Source organism: Bos grunniens, chromosome 7, assembly GCF_055505025.1.
Source record: "Bos grunniens cultivar Pamir isolate PY7600 chromosome 7, Bosgru_T2T1.0, whole genome shotgun sequence".
In the NCBI taxonomy this organism is placed as follows: domain Eukaryota; kingdom Metazoa; phylum Chordata; class Mammalia; order Artiodactyla; family Bovidae; genus Bos; species Bos grunniens.
In genome coordinates, this window is record NC_141171.1 from 41,686,098 (window position 1) to 41,695,937 (window position 9,840).

At 37.2% G+C, this 9,840-nt stretch overlaps 1 protein-coding gene across 1 annotated transcript; it reads left to right on the plus strand.

Annotated features, from left to right (window-relative positions):
• Positions 1 to 5,577: 5,577 nt before the first annotated feature.
• Positions 5,578 to 7,271, plus strand: LOC147369216 (olfactory receptor 2AJ1-like). Its single transcript, XM_086411143.1, is given in 3 exon segments — positions 5,578 to 5,685; positions 6,192 to 6,912; positions 6,914 to 7,271. Coding segments are annotated over 2 exon segments (945 nt in total). The 5' UTR covers positions 5,578 to 5,685; positions 6,192 to 6,210; the 3' UTR covers positions 7,157 to 7,271.
• The last annotated feature ends 2,569 nt before the right edge of the window (positions 7,272 to 9,840 follow it).

Genomic DNA, 9,840 nt, shown 5'->3' on the forward strand with positions numbered 1-9,840 from the left:
AGTCTGCTCCCTAAAATAGGCAGTCTGTGGAATAATCAGGTTTATCTATTGACACCCAAACTCCCAGGAGACTCTCAATGCAGCACCAAGTGATGTTCATCCAACTGACCTGTCCTGGAGCTTCTACCTAGTGTAAGTGACAGGCCATATACAGGAAAAGAGGGATTGATGGGGAAGGGATCAGAGAAGGTAGTATCCCCCCTTCTTCATCAAATGTTTATCTTACACCAACTCTTCTTGGGAAAACCTGCTCAGTCTCAATGACCCCACCTCCCCTGCACACAAAGTATTTCATCATGTTCCCTTTGTTTCCTTCTTTGACTGTCCCATGGAGATATGACTTTCTATGCTGCCTTATCAAAAGTTAGCTGTTTTCCTTCTCAGAAACCACAAACTACAAGACTCAAGGTGATTCGTGTCCTCTCTGTTTCTCCTTGCTTTTCCCAAATCTGTCCTCCATCTCCCTATAAACCCTCAGCTATTTTGTAGCTAATGCCTGGATTGAGATATCATTCTATGTCTCTGAGTCACTCTGGAAGAGATGACATTGAAACAGACTGCTGAATGGTGTGAGCAAAGACCAGGCACCATCTAGAAGGGAGCTGATGGTCGCTTCTGAGGCACCAGTGAGGCTAATGTGTTAGATGTGAAAAGACTCACCGAGAATTTCCTGTTCTGGGTGCTATGAAACTGGTAAAGTGGAATGGGGTAAGATGTGGGCCATGAGAGACGTCAGGGACCAGGATAAGAAGGAATACATAGATTATGTTTATTAGTGTGTAAAGAGTACAAATAAACTTAGTAAAGCTATGGCTCAAACATAGTATCCTGACAGTGCTGTCTGTTTCTGTGTAAGAAAGAAAAGCAAGCAAGCAAGATTTAAAGAGGGCAAGGAAGTCTCCACAGAAGAAAGATTTAGAGAGTGAAATGTCACAAAGCCTTTTGAAATGAAATATTTTGTGGAAGAAAGAATATGGGTGTGGGCAAAAGTGCAAAATACCTATGTTGTATAAATATAAGTAATTCAGCTTTATGGGAAATGGGAACTAAAGACAAGAAATTTTATTTTTTCTTTCTCTTTCTTTCTCTCTTCCTTTTTTCTTCCTTAATTTTTTCCTTCCTTCCTTCCTTTCTTTCTCTCTGTCACAAAATGTAAACCAACAGGTTGTTTAACTTCTTCAAATGGTGTTCCAGAAAGAATAACTTGATCTAGGGCAAAATATATTGATGTGGGTGTGTATAGCTGGAGGCAGAAAATTAATGTTCATTAAGATATTATAATAATTTCTATTTCTATTTCATAAAGTAAATGCTAAGAGTTTTGAATCAAACATACTAGAATTACACTATGATTATGTCCAAAGTTTATGATCCGGTAGGAATTTTAAAGATAACAATTACCACAGAGTACCCTTCTGCATTTTCCCTTCCCAAACAATTTATTCAATAGTTTGTTCAGTTATTTCACATTAATACCCTCATATTTCCATGATCAATAGTAAATTGCACGATGACCCACAGCTCTGTCTTATGATGTCAAAATTTTACTTAATTGGCCACACTTCACTGGATTTAAGGAGAGTTAAAAAGTTTGCAATATTATGTTGGTGGTGCTGAACCTGTACAGGTCTATTTAATTAAAAGAGAAGAGTAGAATTGCTGCCTTAGGACCACCATGGCCATATAAGATATGCAGCCCATGAGAAGGAATAATGTGTGAAAGGATTTACATAAAATAGGAGATGGTGATTTGCACAAGAAAGATGGAAGACATAAAGAGAAGTTAGAATAATTTTCTGATTTCTGACTGAGGCACTGATACACGGTGCTACCACTTTGTTTCAGGGGGCTTACTTGGGAGTCTCAGTGTTGCTGGAGAGGCAGCAAAAAGAGGTAGAAGTAAGATTATCCAGTGTTAACTCCTTGGGACATAATGCAGTGCTCTGAAAAGTCTGAAGGGCAAGAAGTGCATAATGACACCACCCCTGACTATTATAAAATGAAATGGTGAACAGGTCAGCGATTTGATTTCAGAATAAAAAGCATTGCTTTACTTTCTCACATATTCCTGTAAGTGTGTAAATGTGTGAGGAAGCCAATCCACACATTCTCATTCAATATGTTGATTTGGAATCATTCCCAGAGAACCTCCTGGATCAATTTTAATAAGTAGTGAGTGCCAATATACTTCTGACTCATTTCATTGAAATTTGCTTTTATTTCCATGGTCATATTCTCTCATAACCTGGAGATTCTCTCTCTCTCTCAGCTTAGTGAAGTGAGTGAAGTCGCTCAGTCCTGTCTGACTCTTTGCAGCCCCATGGATTGTAGACTACCAGGCTCCTCCATCCATGGGATTTTCCAGTCAAGAGTACTGGAATGGGTTGCCATTTCCTTCTCCAGGGGATCTTCCCAGGGATCAAACCCAGGTCTCCTGCTTTGTAGGCAGACACTTTACAATCTGAGCCAACAGGGAAGTCCTCTTAGCTTACTTAGAATATAATTGCTAAATGCATATTTAAATTATAAAGAAATAATATACTGATTATAGAAATACTAATATACTGATAGAAATATTGATATACTAATTATATAAATAGTAAGAACAATAATCACTGTTTTTGAGTATTTACTATATGCCAAGTTTTGCTCCGTGTGTGCGTATGTGCATGTGTATGTGTTATTTAATATATTGTTTAATGTGACTCATTTAATCTCAAAATCAACTTATGACAAGGTACAGTTATCATCCTTATTTAAAAGATATTGATTTCAGATATATTTTAATGTCTGATAGCTGCTTTGCTCTATAATGAGACATAAAAATAGATATTTAAATATATATATATATGAATGTATTCTATTTTTTATCTCTTCAAAGCATTAGGAAATGTTTAGCTTATGTTGTTACTTCGCTAAGATAATTACTTGAGTCAAAAGCATACACACCACCAGGTTAGGTAATATCTCTTATACATTTATTGTACCCATATTCCATATCAGTTCAGTTCAGTTCTCATCGTGTCTGACTCTTTCCGACCCCATGAATCGCAGCACGCCAGGCATCCCTGTCCACCACAAACTCCGGGAGTCAACCCAAACCCATGTCTAATGAGTCAGTGATGCCATCCAACCATCTCATCCTCTGTCGTCCCCTTCTCCTCCTGCCCTCAATCTTTCCCAGCATCAGGGTCTTTGCAAATGAGTCAGCTCTTCGCATGAGGTGGCCAAAGTATTGGAGTTTCAGCTTCAGCATCAGTCCTTCCAATGAACACCCAGGACTGATCTCCTTTAGGATGGACTAGTTGGATCTCCTTGCAGTCCAAGGGACTCTCAAGAGTCTTCTCCAACCCACAGTTCAAAAGCATCAATTCTTCAGTGCTCAGCTTTCTTTATAGTCCAACTCTCACATCCATACATGACCACAGGAAAAACCACAGCCTTGACTAGACGGACCTTTGTTGGCAAAGTAATCTCTCTGCTTTTCAATATGCTACCTAGGTTGGTCATAACTTTCTTTCCAAGGAGTAAGTGTCTTTTAATTTCATGGCTGCAATTACCATCTGCAGTGATTTTGGAGCCCCCAAAAAATAAAGTCAGCCACTGTTTCCACTGTTTCCCCATCTATTTGCCATGAAGTGATGTGACCAGATGCCATGATCTTAGTTTTCTGAATGTTGAGCTTTAAGCCAACTTTTTCACTGTCCTCTTTCACTTTCATCAAGAGGCTCTTCAGTTCTTATTCACTTTCTGTCATAAGGGTGGAGTCTCTGCATATCTGAGGTTATTGATATTTCTCCTGACAACCTTGATTCCAGCTTGTGCTTCCTCCAGCCCAGCGTTTCTTATGATGTACTCTGCATGGAAGTTAAATACAGCCTTGACGTACTCCTTTTCCTATTTGGAACCAGTCTTTTGTTCCATGTCCAGTTCTAACTGTTGCTTCCTGATCTGCATACAGGTTTCTCAAGAGACAGGTCAGGTGGTCTGGTATTCCCATCTCTTCCACAGTTTATTGTGATTCACACAGTCAAAGGCTTTGTCATAGTCAATAAAGCAGAAATAGATGTTTTTCTGGGACTGTCTTGTTGTTTTGATGATACAGCAGATGTTGGCAGTTTGATCTCTGGTTCCTCTGCCTTTTCTAAAACTAGCTTCAACATCTGGAAGTTCATGCTTCACGTATTGCTGAAGCCTGGCTTGGAGAATTTTGAACATTACGTTACCAGCATGTGAGCTGAGTGCAATTGTGCAGTAGTTTGAGCATTCTTTGGCATTGCCTTTCTTTGGGATTGGAGTGAAAACTGATTTTTTCCAGTCCTGTGGCCACTGCTGAGTTTTCCAAATTTGCTGGCATATTGAGTGCACTACTTTCACAGAATTGTCTTTCAGTATTTGAAATAACCCAACTTATTCCATATCAGCTTATTAAAAACAAGTAATGATTTTGTTCTATTCATGTTTAAGGGAATTCAGTGTCTGATTATTGCCTCTTCCATGAAATTTCATTGTAATTAGTTGAATTATTAGTAACAATGAGATATTTTGAATCATTTGCATATCAAATCTGATGCTCAATATTTTTTGACAAAGCTTATAAATATCATGTCAAATGAGTCATTGATATTATGTTTATAGGAAAGTTTTACAAATAAAAATAGCAGTCATATAGTATAAAATATAAATGCTTTCCACATAATTAATATTGCAAAGGATTTTCATATCAAACACTTTTAAAAATTCTTTTTTTAATTTAAATTTATTTATTTTAATTAGAGGCTAATTACTTTACAATATTAATATCAAGTTTTTATCTTTTCTTTGCTTTTTGGTCAAAACTTTAAAGACCATTATAGGAGCATATAAACAATTATCTTCTAAATACATAGTCTCAACTGTACTCTATTAAGTATATTTTTATATATATAGTGTATATTTAATATATAATAATATTATATATATTAATATCTTAACATTAGTAATTGGCTTCTACTTAAATCTAAGTTTGCAGAAATATTCTATAAACCTAATTTATGTAATAAGAGATCTACTAGAAAAATGAAAAAAGTATTATGAGTCAAGTCAAAACGCATTGATATATACTATATTTTGAGAATCTTGGTAAATGCAAAATGATTAAAATGATTTGAGTGTAGTACATTCACTGAATAAAGAATACAAGTTATTTCTATTTCCTATAAGGAAAGACTGAAACATACTGCTTTTATAATTTAAAATAATACCTAAAAATTATTCCCCTCCTAAGGATAGGGGAAATATGATAGAAGTAAGATAATAAATATGTTAGGGAATATATAATAGAGTATATCCTATATCTGAAATAAAAATAATAAACATACTTGTGCAGACAAAACAAACTGTCTAAACATAAATATAATTGATGCCTCATTGAAGACCTTTCATATCAGAGATCTTAGAAACATAAGTCCAAAATTTCCTTAATAAGAATCTGGGAAGCTACCATGGTCCAGTGACTCTACTAACTAACAGGAATTTAGTGTGAATAGACACTGTCCATTCTTCTTAACACTAAAATGAAGTGTTGTTTTGATTCAGGATGACTACATTGAAGTAAACTGTTAATGGAAAAAGCAAAACCAGAAAGACAAAATGATTCTATGCAGTGAGAAAAAGTCAACAACTTTGGATATCAATATATTAAATGTGAGTTGCAGTAATATTCACTGATCTTAGAGACTAAATTATAATCAGTCAGTTCATGGGAAACACCACTGCCTTCAAACTGAATCTGTCTACACCAAATTTTACTGAGCTGTAGATCAAACAAGTAGAAACAGCAAGAAGCAAATCCCATTCATATGCTGATCTTTTAAAACTTTTAAAATGTCAGCAAAACAGTGCTAACATTTCAGGGAATTAAATATATAATTAGGTTTTTTCTTATATAAAGTATATACAAATTATGTTTATTTCATAATGATAAAATAATTGACTTGTTCAGCAAATAAATGCCCATTGTGTAAAACATGACCAGTTAAAAAAACTATCTGAGAGTCCATTTGGCTTTACTTGGAAAATATAGCAAAAAAGGAATATGCTTATCTCAGTATACAGTTAAATGTAAAGGAGGTTGAGATTTATGCTAATTTTTATTTCTTTCACTCTACCTCTTATTTGTTTATATTTGTTTGTTTATTTATTTATTTTAGGTAAAGCAAGAATTTCAAGATGGGATGTGAGAATCACACTTCCAGCAGTGACTTCATTCTTTTGGGACTCTTCTCTTCTTCCCAAACAAGTCTGATTTTCCTCTCCATTATATTCATCGTTTTTATTATAACTATAACAGAAAATACAATGATGATTATCCTTATCCACAGGGAATCAAAACTCCATACTCCAATGTATTTCCTGCTCAGCCATCTCTCTTTTATAGATATCTTGCATACTAGCAACATTGTTCCCAAAATGATCACTGACTTTCTGTCAGGCAGCAAAACTATTTCATTTGTAGCCTGTGGCTTCCAGATATTTCTATTCCTTACCCTCTTGGGTGGTGAGTGCCTTCTCCTGGCAGCAATGTCCTACGATCGCTATGTAGCCATCTGTCATCCACTGCGTTATCCCATTCTTATGAATGACTATGTCAGCGTTCTCATGGCTGGAGGGGCCTGGTTTATTGGAATAATCAACTCCATAGTTCACACAGCTTATGCACTTCACTTTCCCTTTTGTGGCTCAAGGGCCATTGATCACTTTTTCTGTGAAGTTCCCGCCATGTTGGTGTTGTCTTGCGTGGACACAACACACTATGAACAAGCAGCTTATGCAAGTGGCATCATTTTCTTATTTATCCCTTCCTCTCTAATCTTTGCTTCTTATGTCCAAATTCTTCTTACTGTCCTCCAAATGAAATCAAAAAAGGCAAGGAAAAAAATCATTTTATACCTGTTTCTTCCACATGATTGTGGTTATAATGTACTATGGGCCTTTTATTTTCACATACATGAGACCTAAAAAGTACCACACTCTAGGTCAGGATAAATTGCTGGCAATATTCTATACCATCCTCACACCATCTTTCAACCCAATTATCTACAGTATCAGGAATAAAGATGTCTTAGATGCAATGAAAAATATGCTCAGAAGTAATTTTCTCCATAAAATGTTATAGGGAAAAAGCTTAAAGTGTATATTGTTGTCTATTTCCATACTAAATATTTAGAGGATATCTGTTATTCAAATCTCTAGAGAGTTTTTATCTCTTCAAGTGTGCAAAGATGGATATTTCTGAAACATTGATAATAATAAAGTTGTTACAGATATTTGTTTTATAAATATATATATCTAAAACCATATCTGTCTCTCTATGTTGCCAATTATAATCACCAAACCTCCAATTATAGAACATCAAAGATGACTAAAGGCTAATTTTATTTTCCCACTAAAACAGCAAATTTGTAAAAATTATCTTTTATGATAAAATCACATTATATATAGATATATACATATATGATGTATTTGAAGGTGTGAGAAGGGGGAAGGTGGCAAAAAATGGAAACTTGAACTTATGAGATAAATAAGTCCTGGGGAATTAATGAACAGCATGGTGATTACAGTTAAAAATGCTATATTGTATATTTGAAAGGCACTAAGACAGTAGACTTTTAAAAGATCTCATCACGAGAAAAAACTGTACAGTTTTCCAAAACACACACCCTATGAAGACTGAGTAGTGAGTAGAAAATTTGACTAGACCTATAATTAGTAAGGAGCTTAAATTAGTAATTAAGATTTCCCAACAAAGAAAATCTGTAAACCAGAGAATGTCACCAGGTTAATTTTAGCATTCATATATAACAGGATTAATGTCAGTCATTTTCCATATCTTCCCAAACACCAGAGGAGGAGGTATCACTCATTATCTCATTCTATGAGGCCACAATTAAACTGATACCAAATTCAGAAAAAGATTCTATAAAAAAAGACATTGAGGGGAGAGGTCCTAAGATGGCGGAGGAATAGGTCGGGGAAACCACTTTCTCCCCCACAAACTCATAGAAAGAACATTTAAATGCTGAGCAAATTCCACAAACAACTTCTGAATGCTGTCAGAGGACATCAGGCACCCAGAAAGGCAGCCCATTGTCTTTGAAAGGAGGTAGGACAAAATATAAAAGATAAAAAGAGAGAAAAAAGAGGTAGGGAAGGAGATCCATCCCCGAGAAGGGAGTCTTAAAGAGAGGTTTCCAAACACCAGGAAACACTCTCACCGGCGGATCTGTGGGGAATCTTGGAATCTCAGAGGGCAACATAACCGGAAGGAAAAGTAAATAATTAAAACCCACAGATTACATGCCTAATGGCAACTCCCAGCGCTCGTAGCCACCACCAGCAAGCAGGGGCTGAACAGGGAGGTGTGGGCTGCACTGCTTAGGGTAAGGACTGGGCCCAAATGCCCTGAGGGCAATCTGAGGGAACTAACATAAGATAGCAACCCAGACGGTGGGATAGCCAGAGAGAGAGAGAGGAGGGAGAGAGAAAACTATCCTGCAAAAAGCCCTAACCTGAGGCATTGCCAGGCCTGCTCACAGAACAAAGAACTGAGAAAATACCAGGGGAGAGCTAGCAGGCTGCAGACTGGCCCATCCCCTGCTGGAGACAAGCAAATGAGGAGGGGTGGTAGGAGAGTGGGGGGGGGGGTGGCCAGCGAGAGCCAGAAAGGGGCAATCGTGGCCCCAGAGAGTCATCCTCTACCAAAATGCAAACAGGCTCTGTTGCTAACCAAGAGTTCTTGAGATTCTGGATGGTTGAATTGCTGGGAGGGTCGCAGCCAGGGATCAGGTCCCCAGAAGAGACACACGGCACACCGAAGAAGGTGCACCCCTTGTACACCCAGAAAACTGAGCGGCTGGGACTGGGGGGAGGTGATAAGACGTACTGCCCACCTGGGGGTGACTGTGCTCACCAAGCACCTGGTCACCTGAGCTGCTCGGACCTGGGAAAGGCATAAAACACAGGCCCAAACGAGTCTGCTCCTTTGGGGAGTACTCAAAAACTTGAACCTGAATGGCTTAGACCTGGAAAGTGCACACAACTCAGAGCCTGCCTCAGACAGTTCCCAGCAGAGCAACCTGGAGCTTGAGCAGTGTAGACCGGGAAAGCACACACACCCTGAGCGGGGTCAAACCCAGTGCAGCTGAAACACTGCAAGCACTCCCCACACAGGCCAGTGATATTAGTTTGCAGTGTTCCTCCCTCCCCACAGCGTGACTGAACAAGTTTCAGGGTGGAAATTAAACACTGAAGAGACCAGCAAACAGAAGACACTGAAATAAACAGAGGGAACTGCTTTGGAAGTGACAGGTGCAACAGATTAAAACCCTGTAGTTAGCACTGACTACATTGGAAGGGGCCTATGGATCTTGAGAAGTATAAGCCAGATCAAGGAACTATCTGAAAATGAACTGACCCCACACTATCTGCAACAGCTCCAAAGAAATTCCTAGATATATTTTTACTATTACCATTTTTTTAATTTTTAAATTAAAAAAGATTTTAAGTCCTCTATTACCCTTTTTATTTTCATTTTTATAACCTACTATTACCTTGCAAAAAAAAAAAAGACCTGATTTTTAAAACAAATTATATATATATATATATATATATATATAATAATTTTTGTGACTTTGTTTTGTTTTAATATTGTATTTTTGAGAATCTAACCTCTACTCTAGATTTTTAATCTTTGCTTTTTGGTATTTGTTATCAATTTTGTACCTTTAAGAACCCAATCCTCAGTAGCCAGTTTTATTTAGGAGTGAGATTACTGGCTTGATTTCTCTCTCCCCCTTTTGA